The 13,408-nt window shown below is 44.2% G+C and overlaps 2 protein-coding genes across 4 annotated transcripts in view; one reads left to right on the top strand and one right to left on the bottom strand.

The window, feature by feature from the left end:
* LOC117461967 (zona pellucida sperm-binding protein 3-like) overlaps positions 1-13,408 on the bottom strand; it is a 526,690-nt gene that overhangs the window by 369,033 nt on the left and 144,249 nt on the right. The gene's annotated exons all lie outside the window — the stretch shown is intronic.
* The window catches only part of carmil3 (capping protein regulator and myosin 1 linker 3), a 115,497-nt gene that overhangs the window by 80,899 nt on the left and 21,190 nt on the right, over positions 1-13,408 (top strand). For all 3 annotated transcript variants that reach the window (XM_034103654.2, XM_034103653.2, XM_034103652.2), the window contains exons 23-29: positions 5,966-6,034; positions 6,331-6,424; positions 10,099-10,197; positions 10,580-10,699; positions 11,887-12,000; positions 12,654-12,829; positions 12,934-13,021. In XM_034103654.2, coding sequence (XP_033959545.1) covers positions 5,966-6,034; positions 6,331-6,424; positions 10,099-10,197; positions 10,580-10,699; positions 11,887-12,000; positions 12,654-12,829; positions 12,934-13,021 — 760 coding nt within the window. The remainder of the gene's footprint in view (positions 1-5,965; positions 6,035-6,330; positions 6,425-10,098; positions 10,198-10,579; positions 10,700-11,886; positions 12,001-12,653; positions 12,830-12,933; positions 13,022-13,408) is intronic.

Genomic DNA, 13,408 nt, shown 5'->3' with positions numbered 1-13,408 from the left:
CTCAGATTTGGAGGTGCTGATCCTCATCCCAGCCGCTTCACACTCGGTTGCGAACCGATCCAGTGAGTGCTGAAGGTCGCAGACCAATGAAGCCATTAGAACCACATCATCTGCAAAAAGCAGTGGTGCAATCCTTAGTCCACCGAACTGCAGACCCCCTCCCCCATGACTACGCCTCGAAATCCGATCCATGTATATTACAAACAGGATTGGTGACAAAGCGCAGCCCTGGCGGAGGCCAACCCTCACCGGAAATGGGTCCGACTTACTGCCGAGGACCCGGACACAGCTCTGGCTTTGGGAGTACAGAGATTGGATGGCCCTGAGACCCCCTCACCCCATACTCCCGCAGCACCTCCCACAGTAACTCCCTGGGAACTCGGTCATACGCCTTCTCCAAGTCTACAAAACACATGTAGACCGGATAAGCGTACTCCCAGGCCCCCTCCAGGATCCTTGCGAGAGTAAAAAGCTGATCCGTCGTTCCACGACCAGGACGGAATCCGCATTGTTCCTCCTCAATCTGAGGTTCGACAATCGGCCTGACCCTCCTTTCAAGTACCTTAGAGTAAACGTTCCCGGGGAGGCTGAGTAGTATGATGCCTCTGTAATTGACACACACCCTCTGATCTCCCTTTTTGAAAAGGGGAACCACCACCCCGGTCTGCCACTCCTTCGGTACTGTTTCCGACTTCCACGCAACGTTGATGAGACGTGTCAACCATGACAGTCCCTCAACACCCAGAGCCTTCAGCATTTCCGGGCGGATCTCATCCACCCCCGGGGCTTTGCCACTGTGGAGTTGTTTGACGACCTCAGTGACCTCCCCCCGGGAGATTGGTGGTGATCCCCCGTCATACTCCAGCTCTGCCTCTAACACATAGAGGGCGGAGTTGTCGGGTTCAGGAGTTCCTCAAAGTGTTCCTTCCAACGCCCTAACACTCCATCAGTTGAGGTCAACAACGTCCCATCCTTACTGTACACAGCTTGGATGGTTCCCTGCTTCCTCCTCCTGAGGTGTCGGACAGTTTTCCAGAACAACTTTGGTGCTGCCCGAAAGTCCTTCTCCATGTCTTCTCCGAACTTCTCCCACACCCGCTGCTTTGCCTCGGCCACGGATGAGGCTGCTGCCCTTCGGGCCTGTCGGTACCTTGCAACTGCCTCGGGAGTCCCCCGGGATAACAAATCCCTGAAGGCCTCCTTCTTCAGTCGGACGGCTTCCCTGACCACCGGTGTCCACCAGGAGGTTCGAGGGTTACCGCCCCTTGAGGCACCTAAGACCTTGAGACCACAGCTCCCCGCCGCGGCTTCGGCAATAGAGGCTTTGAACACCGACCACTCTGGCTCAATGTCCCCAACCTCCACAGGAATGCCCGAAAAGCTCCGCCGGAGGTGTGAGTTGAAGGCCTCCTGAACTTGGGCCTCCTCCAGACGTTCCCAGTTCACCCGAACTACACGTTTGGGCTTACCAGGTCTATCCAGAGGCTTCCCCCGCCACTCGACCCAACTCGCCACCAGATGGTGATCAGTTGACAACTCCGCCCCTCTCTTTACCCGAGTGTCCAAAACATACGGCCTCAGGTCCGATGATACGATAACAAAATCGATCATGGACCTTCTGCCTAGGGTGCTCTGGTACCACGTACACTTATGAGCATCCTTATGTTCGAACATGGTGTTTGTTATGGCCAATCCATGACTAGCACAGAAGTCCAGTAACAAACCACCACTCCGGTTCAGATCAGGGGGGCCGTTCCTCCCAATCACGCCCCTCCAAGTGTCTCCATCATTGCCCACATGTGCGTTGAAGTCTCCCAGCAAGATTAAAGAGTCCCCTTCCGGAGCCCCATACAGGACTCTTTCCAGGGTCTCCAAGAAGGCTGTATACTCTGAACTGCTGTTGGGTGCATAAGCACACACAACAGTCAGAGTTTTCCCCCCCATAACCCGCAGGCGTAGGGAGGCGACCCTCTCGTCCACTGGGGTAAACTCCAACAACGAAGCACCCAACCGGGGACTTGTGAGTATCCCCACACCTGCCCGGCACCTCACACCTTGAGCAACTCCGGAGAAGAATAGAGTCCAACCCCTATCCAGAAGTAAGGTTCCAGAGCCGACGCTGTGCGTAGAGCTGAGCCCAACCAGATCCAACTGGTACCGCTCCACCTCCCGCACAAGCTCCGGCTCCTTCCCCCCCAGAGATTTGACGTTCCACGTCCCCAAAGCCAGCTTCTGTCGCGCGGGTCTGGTCCGTCGAGACCCTCTGCTTTCACTGCCACCCTTCTGGTAGCGCACCTGACCCCATCGCTGTTTCCCATAGGTGGTGGGCCCGCGGGACGGAGAAGCGGAGGTGTTGCCCACGTTGCCTTTTCGGGCTGGGCCCGGCCGGGCTCCGTGGCAAGCCCGGCCAACAGACGCTCACCGACGAGTCCTCCTTCTGGGCCTGGCTCCAGAAAGGGACCCCGGGCTTCCTCCGGGCCGAGTATCCTCACTTCTTGTGTCGTCTTTCATGAGGTCTTTTGAACCAATCTTAGTCTGGCCCCTTGCCTGAGACCAATTTGCCATGGGAGACCCTACCAGGAACACAAGGTTCCAGACAACACAGCTCCCAGGTTCATCAGGGCACACAAACCTCTCTTACCACGGTAAGGTGCTGGTTCTTCAGTGAGGCAGATGAAGACGTGTTTACTTTAAACTGTCTACAGGGGAAACAAAAGGCTGCGTCTGCTTTTAACGAATCTTCAAGCCATGGTCTGTTGTTGTACCATGCAGTGGCAAAAGTGTGCTTCTTTCCTGAAAACAATCTCCCCGGATAACGATCCAGTTTCACCAAGATCATCTGGGGCTGTTGGTCTTTGAGCGGTTGCTGGCCCAATAGTACCTGTTGATGGAGGAGGAGGAGGAGGAGGAGGAGGAGGAGGAGGAGGAGGAGGAGGAGGAGGAGGAGGAGGAGGGCTTAAGCTTGTGACATTAAGGCGTGCAGGGTCGCCAGCAGCTGCATCGGCTGCAGTTCTTTCATCGCTATTTCGTTTTAATAAATCCTTTTAAGCCAATTTCTGATGTCCATTTTGTAATGCAAACAGAAATGGGAGAATGCACAATAAACAAATCCAGAATAGGCGGCAGAGTGTGACGCTGTGATTGGTCTAAATGTGGACGAATCACAAATCACAACAGACACATGAATTTATCTGATGTAGCCTGCGATTTCTTTTTGTAGTTACTATCTGATATCGCATACATCGTAACATAACAGTACACCGTTTATTTATAATTAAAAAAATATATATATATATTTTTTTAAAGGTTTTCAATAATAAAAAACGTGTTTATTGGGGGAGGGCAGGAATATCAAATGGGAGGGCCCTCCCTCTGTGCCGGGCATGGACAGCCCTAACTGCTACTTTGCTGGAACACTGTAAAATTCCCTGCTGTGGGACGAATAGCGCATTTCTGAATCTGTAAGAAGGTGAGACAGAGAAGGTGGAGGTATAGCTAGGGAAATAGCCTTCAGGCATACCATGTATTTCATCAGAAATGAGAGACTGAGGGCAGACGAGTGTTTTTTGGTGTGTTTTGGAATGAAAGGAACAGATGGAAACTCTGAGTGAAGGGGAAAGGAGGACAGTAGCGCTACAGGGGTCGGATGGAAGCATTTGGGTGGAGGAAATGGTTTTGATATGAACTACAGATGGAGAAAGTTAGGAGGAGAAAGAGACCACTTAAGGAGTCAGATTTGACTTTAGCTGATTTGAGTTTCTGGGGCAGAGGGAGTCGAGGGAAGGAGGAGGAAGATGGTTGAAAGGCATCGGGCTGAGAAATGAGTGATATATTAAAAACAGGAGTTAGACAGAGCCGAGTGTAGGTGGAGAATCTGCACCGTGGAATAACAAGCTCATTAGCTGCACCATGCATTCTTAATGTCGGGATATGAACTCGTCTTGTTCATCCTTTTATGGAGTGTGTGTGTGTGGTCAGATAAGTGCATTTACTGTGATATTAGCCGTGTGTGTTCTAGGGCTGTGCAATTTAATCGATCTTGCGATATATATCGATATTTAGTTTTCCGAGAAAGTATCGATATTTCAGCCGCGGGTATCGATACATTAAGTCTGATAACTGTGTTCGTTATACTCGCGTCCAGGAGAGAAGCTTTAAAAAGGAGACTGATTGAGTCTCTGAGAATGTTCAAATGTATACTTTAATTAATAAAAAGCGCGGTAATGTTACAAGCAGAAGATGGTTCAGTCAGAAAAACAGCTGTGTTCTGGCTCTCGTGAGCGAAGGGAAGAGAGCGAGCTCCACCTTTCCAGCTGTTAAATATCCTCTGCTGAATCCTCCCTGTGGGCGGGTTGGCGCTGCTGGGGATCGGCCCTCCACGTCTCCAATGTTCGCATTACAGAGGATTCAGACATTGCACATTAAATATATAACTAAACATGCCTTTTCTCCTCCTTATCTCTTTCATGACTTTTCATTTAATACATTTTAAACGCTGTAATCAATACTCCAAAAAGACCTCACGGCTGGTATCATTTCCGGTAGTTCCGAATGTTGTCTCATGCTACCCACGTCTGTAAACAAACGTATTCAAATAAACTGTACCTTCATTTAATATTCAGCAATAATAATATCTCGACGTCTATAGTTGTAGTGTTGAAATCAGTAGGTTTCGATGTGCAGCACTCCGTGTCATATCGCTACTAAATTCACCTCAAAAGGAAATTGTATATTAGCCACATGCTAAATGCTAACCGGAGATGAAGGATTTTCAGAATAAAAGCTCAACCACTGGTTGTGCACAACAACTTCTGGTTTTTCAGTATAAAACAGCATTTAAACTGACGGTATGTTTAAGGTACTTTATGCCATCAAAACATTGATTTTAATTTCTAACAAGTCCCATTCAAATCCCCCGTGTTCGGCCACCTGCTGCACCTTTTCATTCTCCATTGTCCATTGTGATACTGCACTTTACAGCTACAGTTTGCACTGTTTCAATAAATGAAACTAATTTTCTCACCACATCTTTTGATTCATTTTGTCCAGCATTTGCAAGTTGTAGACGCTCTGTCAAAGCCATATATTGTATACTTGATGCTTTCAGTTTTCAGTTGAATTAATTCAATCCAAGTCAATGGAACACTCACAAGATGTCACCAAAATCCCACTGTCCCTTTAAAATCTTTCAGAAAATGATATAAGTGTACCGAATTATATCGAATCGTATCGTTGGCTGAATATCGTGATATATATCGTATCGTTGGCTGAATATCGTGTATCGTATCGTATCGTGAGATTAGTGTATCGCCACAGCCCTAGTGTGTTCAGAGTCAGGTTTATTGCAAAGTAGGTTTACATGTACAATGCAACTGCTTTGCTGCTATAATGGTTCAACACAAGAAGAGTTGGGTTGTATAAAAGGAACAAATATATTGTTTTATTCATGGGTAGAGAGGGGGTCTAAAATATGCACACTTTGGATTTGTTACGTTTTCAATGAAGGAAAATAAAAGAACAGTTTTTGTCTATGTATATTTTTTTAAACATACAATTATATATTTTATAATATGTGTTTATGTTATTTCAATAATTATTTTAATCTTTTTCTTTTTTGTATATAAAAAAAACAAAACAAACAAATTATATTTTTGTAAAATATTTTTTTGTATGTTTTTAATATTTTTAAATACTTATTTTATTGATTTCCCTTTTTTAAATATAAAAAAAATCAATTTCCGAGGGAAAAAAATAACATGACGGCATACTCTCAGAATAAAATCATTTTCAGTTTATCAGAATTTAAAGTGGCAGAGCTGTGCAGTGAGAAAATACGTCAGAGGACTAGCATTCCCTACATGAGTAATGGCTTCCATGATGCAGTTTGAGGAGCATTAGAAAGTTACTCATCTTCTCCTTCCTTCACCTGTCTCCCCCCATTTCCTTCTGGTTTGATCCCTTTTAGGAGTGTGACGTGGGATCGCAACAACACCACAGCAATGGGCTTCCAAGACGTGGCGAGGGCGCTGGAGCAGTAAGACAAACAAACACACACACACAAAAAACCTTTGAAGAGGGGATACATTCACACGGACGGATAACCATCTCTGTCAAGAGTTGACTATTACACAGCGTTTCATCAGCCCTCTGACGCGTATGCCAGTCTTTTTTAAATGTGTGTGTGCATTTGCGTATATTAGGGAATCGAAGACAAGTGTTATAAAAGCCCTTGGTGTGTTCCTGTTTGTTCTTGTTAACATCATAATTCCTCCAGTTTGTTGTTGCAAGGGTAATATTATCTTTGTCCTTCTTCCCCTCTCTGCCTAATAGCAATTTCACTCTTCAGTACATGCCCCTCCCCCTCAGTGATGTCACTCAGGCGCACCGCAGCAACCCGGAGAAGACGGACCAGGCCCTGACCAAGGTGAGAGGGGATTTTACTCGTTGTTTGTCAAGTTAAAATGTTGGTACGTCATAGTTCTAAAATGCAGATAAAGGGATAACCTGAAAATTAGGTTGACGGTTCATTTGCTTACATTAATGTGTATGATTAGATGTTGATGTTTTGGTCGTATTGCTGTTGTGAAAACCCTGCGTGGGACATTTAAAGACACCTACTTTAAAGACCTTTTAATGCCTTTTTGAAATATGAATTTCATTAAATACCTTATAGTTAGGGCTGGGCAATATATCAAACATAATCAATATTTGATGTCTTGTCCACGTAGGATGATGAGATTACTATATTGTGAACATCGAGTGTACATTTTCTCATAACTTTAGCCACCAGCATGAGACTTGCTCTGCTTCCTCCATTCTCTCCCATGACTCCCATGACTCCCTCTCACAGACACACACAATAAAAGATCACATATACGTCACACACACACCCATCGGGAGTTAAATCAGGCCATGGCTGTTTACAAGAATGTGTTTCAAATGAGTGCCTACAGAAAATGTTTGAGCATTTCCCTTAACAGCCAGACACAATTAAAAAAGATCTGACTTTGATAGATCATTCAAGAAAATAGTAAACTGAATAATCTCTAATGAAAAGATAACTGTGTTGCAGACCCAGGCTCATTTCCCTCTTGTGCTCCAGGTATTGTTTAAAGTTAAGGTCACTTTCATGTAGGTCAGGGGTTCTCAAAGTGCGGCCCGCGGGCCAATGGCAGCCCTCGGAAATGTTTCTGGCGGCCCGCGATAGTTAATGTGACACGCTGAAATGCATGCGTTATATTTGAATCCTCCATGGTTGTATCTAGTAAGAATTAGAATGGAATTTAAGAATGGTAACTGCGCCCCTGGGCTGTCATTCCTAAATTATGAATGACAGCTTGTGGAAAGTTTGCTAGACTACTGGTTGCATGGCAACTAGGCATCTCGCGAGTTGCGGTAATTGGTTAGTACAATAAAGAAAGGTTTTGTTTTGGAATTATTTTGTGCTCCGTTTTTTCTTGGGCGGCCCTCAATCCAATATTGGGTACCTAAATTGGCCCTCACTCATCAAAACTTTGAGAACCCCTGATGTAGGTAAACAATTATAGATCCTTGATAAAACAAAGGTGTAAAATAAAAGACATTGAATCAGAATCAGAATACATATACTCGCCCCACAGAGGGGACATTTACATTTGTTGAGAAATATGTCCATAACTTAACCTAAACCCTAAAGTTTACATCGTCTTACTCTTTGAACTTTGTTATTATACATAAGATGGTGAAGCAGTAAGCATCCGCGGAGTCAAGACAATAAACAGTTTTATAGTTATCTGCTATTTGTATTTACCTCTCATATATATTTCAAAATATTCTACTGCAAAGTGATGGATCTCCTTTACAGCTAACGTGCTCATTTCCTTTCCACGACACATCGATGTGTTCTGAATATCGATGTCCTCTAATGTCAGTGCCTGACAATACGACTTCAAATGTTGTTGATCATGGTGGCAGCCCGTCTGTTGGGGTACGAGTTATCCGTCTGTGTCACCAGAGACGTTTCTTTTCATACAGCCAATCAAAACACTAAACCAAAGCGGTGGCATCCTCACTGCCATGACCGTGACATTTACCGACAGCCAGACGGCATGCTAAGACAAAGAGTGTGAGCAAATCTGACATTTCTAGACGGGAAAGACAAGATAAACATGAAGATCTGTCAGGTCCGATCGTGATGGTGTGGTTTTCTTAGTCTATACCACTGCTAAATGCTGTTTGTCACTTGGCTTGTAAGCTGCAGTTAACAGAGCGAGTCTGTTTACATCTCACATCAAACTCCTTTCGACGGCTCAGCTGTCAATCACTCGCACAAAACTTCTCACCACCCTAGGAGCTCGGAGGCTAAAGGAGAATTTCTGATACATCTCCAGAAAACATCAACAGTATATTTTTACACCAGTTCAGCATATTTAGACAGAAGGTGCTTCCTAACATCAGAAATAGATCTGCTGTGGAGCTATTCTTTTTCATATTTGTTTTGGTTGTTTGTGTATAAAGCAGTGTTTCTCAAACCTGTTCATACCAAGGACCACTTAACCCAGGGGTCGGCAACCACCCTCTACTCTGGCTCCCTTGAGTTTAGACAAAAATAAGAAGGAAATAAAATAAAAACATTTGTAGGAGTATTTATATTTTGTTGCACAGTTGAAAATGTTTCGTATCTTGTATTTTGAGGTGATACTGTGACACATACATTTAAAAAAAAAAAAACGGTTTTAATTAGGTCAACTAAAATATGCGTCACATCCTGCTACGGTCCCGCACCGGCGCCTTTTCTTGCAGGTGAATAACCTGACCCCTGGCTCGATGAGCGCACTATAAATAAATGAAAGAAAATTAAAGTACCGGAGGAACACAGAGGGTTTAATTCTGCGTGGTTAGAGTTATCTGCTTTCACAGCAAACGATGCTGGCTTACCGGTATATTTGATATGTTGAGAGAAGTTGTCAAAGGTGCTGCAGCCTTTACGTATCGAGGAGAAAAACACGGAAGATGAAGACTGCTGACGATCTTCAGTCATAATTCAATCAGTTAACTCTTTTTAGGGTGCAGCCATATGTTTTATTTATTTCAAAGTGGGCCCATTTAAATTATATTCATTTTCAGCCCAGTGGCCTGTGAGACAGTGATACACAGCCCGAACACACACACCCGCAGCCTCGCCGTCTCAGGGAAGAGAAATCGGCGGAGCTGCAGCTGAGAAAATATTGAGTGTGTGTGTTTGAGGAAGTCCATGGATTGGTCCATGTGGACCAATCCATGGACTTAACGTAACGGCTCCGCGGACGTAACATAACGGCTCCACGGATTGGTCCATTTGGACTAATGGGTCCATTTGGGTATGGTCCCAGGAAGAAAAAGAGAAATCTCCAACGAGGCGTTCTGGGGCAGCACAGACAGGTATTTTCTGTGTTAGAGTTTTATTCGCTACAGGGTGTACTTTGAGGGTTTTTGACTCTTCAGACCGTTTACATGCATAAAAACCTTCATAACACACAAGGGGACGGGTAATAACCGGAAAAGCATGACATGGGACCTTTAAATACATTTATTTATTTCAAATGTGAAATATTACCAATTTACTCACGGACCACTAGGGGGCGCTCACGGACCACCAGTGGTCCGCGGACCACACTTTGAGAAACACTGGTATAAAGCTTTGATTTGGGTTAGGGTTGTTGTTTGCAGTGGTGGAATAGGTATTTAGATCTTCTACTTAAAGGGGCCCTATTGTGTGTCTCTACTGTGACATGTTTACATACCTCAATCTTCAAAAAACTCTTGATTTTTCTCACTCCCTGTTCTGCAGCACCTCTTTTCACCCTCTGTCTGAAACCAGAGCCCAGTCTGCTCTGATTGGTTAGCTGGACAGCTCTGTTGTGATCCTTGTAGAGATGTCCCGCCCCTTAGCCTATCACGTACAATGTGTCTGAGCTCTGAGCTACATAATGATGTCACTATGTTACAGAAGTAAACAAAGGAGTCCAATGGAGGCGTTTCAGGCAGGGGGGGTGTCATCTTCACTCCTCTCTCTTTCTCTCTTTTTTTTTTTCTGTGTGTGTGTGTGTGTGTGGGTGGGTGTGTGTGTGTGTGTGTCAGATCCAACGTGCTCTGCTTAGGAACAACCAGACTCAGCACTTCTCCCAGAAGCAGGCGCTCAGGCTGCACCAGGGCCTCGTCACCAGCACGGCAGAACAGGTGTGTCTGTATTATTGCACATGATGCAATTTCTCCCCCCGTTTTAAGATAGAATTATGAAAAGATTTCCCAATGAATCGGAAATACTTTTTACAAAAAACTAAATAATTACCTAAAATTGTTTGTATCACCTTCCACTTTTTCTTCCATTTTCTCCACCATTTTTTTCCCTTTCTCTCTTACAAGATATCTGAAAAAATGGTAACGTTTGACTAAAAGTTAGCTAAAATGTTGCATAAAGAAAAACTAAAAAAGACAAGAAAGATTATAAAATATGACCAAATCTCAATGAATCTCGTCTAAAGAGTACTTCATGACTAAATATAAAATGCTCGATTGATGGCTGTACGTCTATTTCATTGTGTGTTTGATGTGTGTGTAGGTGATGGAGCGTCTGTGTGTGCGGGTGCAGCAGCAGGTGGGTGTCCTGAAAGGTTCTGAGGAGGGAGAGGAGGTCCAGACGGCCAGACAAATCCTGAAGGAAGCCAGGGACTCCAGAGCTGTGAGTAGAGTAACACTTTATTTCAAGCACGTGAGACTGTGAAACTGTTATAGCACATATAAAAATATAGGATGTGTGAGTCAGACACTTGGAGGAAGTACGTTTCTGTATTTTAACCAGTAGTGGAAATGACCGAAACTACCTCTCTTCAGGGACTCTACTTAAAGCACCATAACAAAGGGTTTTAGATTAACAATGGATTATATATTTGATCTGTAAAGCACTTTGGGCTGCATCTTCCAGACAGGTGCTATATAAATGAAGTGTATTATTCTATATATTATTAAATCGATCAGTCCACTGGATGCCAATCATCAAATGGCATACAGACAATGTTGGCCACTAGCTGCTTGTCGTTTTGAAGCATTTAGCAGCTAGAGAGCCAGATATGTCCGTCAGGAGCTGGTGGAGCCCAAAAATGAGCCAAAAGTGAATATTGGACTGGACATTTGCCAGGTGTCTAGACACACAACTACTTATGAATATTAACGTTGCTGTTTGAACTAGAAGGGCACTCGGAGAGTGAAAGATAATGCTTCTATCTGCCCTTTCCTACGCACCAAATTGTAATGAGATCTTCGATGTCCCATGCTAAATTTAACAAGTGTATTGAATCAGTCAGTCCTGCTGACAAATAGAGAAAAAAACCAAACCGAGAACATTGTTGAAGTTAATTATTTATCATCAATGTTACATTAATATCGTTAGATATTAGACTACATCGTTAGACTACAGATTTTAGATATCAAAATATTGTAAGCGTAGTCTTTTTAGGAATGTAAGTTTTCTGAATGTATCACACTGTGTTAGCTCTTCTATTATTTGCCTTTACTGACATGGTCATTCAATTAGTAATAATTATTTTTGAAATATTATGTGAAAGTATAAATGATCAACCCTACCCTATCAATATCGAGGTATTTGATCAAAGGTATTGGGTACTACTGATTTTCTTCAGATCCCCCAGCACTAATCAGACGTCATGGTATATCATGACCTAACTCTACCTTTACCTGCTGCTATATCTAAATTATCCTTACATATTATTGATAATCCATCAACAGTTATAAATATGATAATAAACATTTCAGAAAGGGTATATTCTGTTAAATGAATTGTTCCACTGATTTTAACCGTTTTTCTTCCCTTTCCTGTTGCGTGTTTTTGTGTGTATTTGTGTGTAATAGCTGTATCCCTCTCTGTGTGAGTTGGCCCATGTGTTGTCAGTGGACGGCCCCGTCAAACAGCGTCTGGACACTCTGGCTGGAGAACTGGCCAAAGCCGCGGACAAGGAGTTGCAGGTAGGTCGGCGGTGGGGGGACGGGGACGCACGGACGTTACCATAGCCATTCCCCCGATGCAACCGTATTTTAAACAGTAGTGCAGCTCTGGACTAGTTGCATTTAAATTGCCCATTAATGGCACGGGGCTGTGTGTGCGGCGCAGGTATGCTGACTTCAAACGAAAAGGAGCATTTCAAATTCACAGGGAGGGAACAGTTTACCATTTCTTTTATTTCCACTCCCATTGGGATTCAGTATGAGTCGAATGATAAAAAAAAATTCAAACAGCACGCCCTGAGGAGGAATCTGGAATACTTTTTTTTGAACTACTTGAGCTTAATTTCCATTTCTGTTTGTGCTTTCCAATTCTAATTTTTCATAAGTGAACATTAATTCAAATGCAGCAAAACTGTATCTTGCAGATGAGGTGAGCAGATCATATGATTTGTGAGCAGTCTATTCATGGCTGAACGCATTGCTGCAGTGCACATAAATAAAACAAGTCAGAGTAAAGGAGCTGGATGAAAAATCTAAGGGAGGAGATAAAGAAACAGTGTACATGAATAATTAGACGCTTGGGAAACACGAACGTGGGTGTATTGAGTGCATTATAAATGTTGCGAGATGTAATTTATGTGTAGTGATGCATGTGGGTGTTCGTCTGCAAACAGGTGGTGGTGGACTCCATGGTGTTGCTGTGCCGCGAGCTGTGTCCAATGTCCTGCTCCGCCGCAGAGAGACTCAACCCGCCCCTCTCGTCCATCTCAGAGCAAGTTTCCATCCCTCGTGCCGCCATCCGCAGCGCCCTGATGGAGCGAGCGGCGGAGGATATCAACAGAGCTTTAGAGTAAGAAGCGGGTGAAAGAAGTTCAAAGGGAAGACACAAATGAATGCCGAGACACTTCTCGAATTGTAATTCCCTCTTCTATTTCCCTTGGCCTTTTCTTTCAGGGAGGTGAAGTTGTCTGTGGTCTCCTATCTGACCAACTCCATAGTGGATCAGATTCTACAAGAGCTGTACACAACCCATAAAACCCTGGTACTGGTAATACCCCTTTACTGCATGACTTCTATGTAGAGATGTAGAACAACATTTTCTTTAATCTATAACGTCAATGCAAAGACTTAAAGGGGCCCTAATATGCTCCTTGGGGTTCTCCCTTTCCTGCAGTGTGTTATATGGGTTTGTGTGCATGTAAATGGTCTGCAAAGGCTAGAATCCCAAAGTTACCTCCTTTAGGCTTTTCTATCCCACACACTTCCCCCCCCCCCCCCCCCCCCCCCGCCTGAAACGCCTCAATTGGACTCCTTTGTTTACTTATTTAACATGGTGACATCACTATGTAACACTCACGCTCCGCTCCAACACATTGAACGTGATTTCAATGTGGTTTAGGGGCGGGACATCTCACAGCCAACCAAATGA

Source organism: Pseudochaenichthys georgianus, chromosome 17 (assembly GCF_902827115.2).
Source record: "Pseudochaenichthys georgianus chromosome 17, fPseGeo1.2, whole genome shotgun sequence".
NCBI lineage: Eukaryota > Metazoa > Chordata > Actinopteri > Perciformes > Channichthyidae > Pseudochaenichthys > Pseudochaenichthys georgianus.
This window is presented reverse-complemented; position numbering and strand designations above follow the sequence as displayed.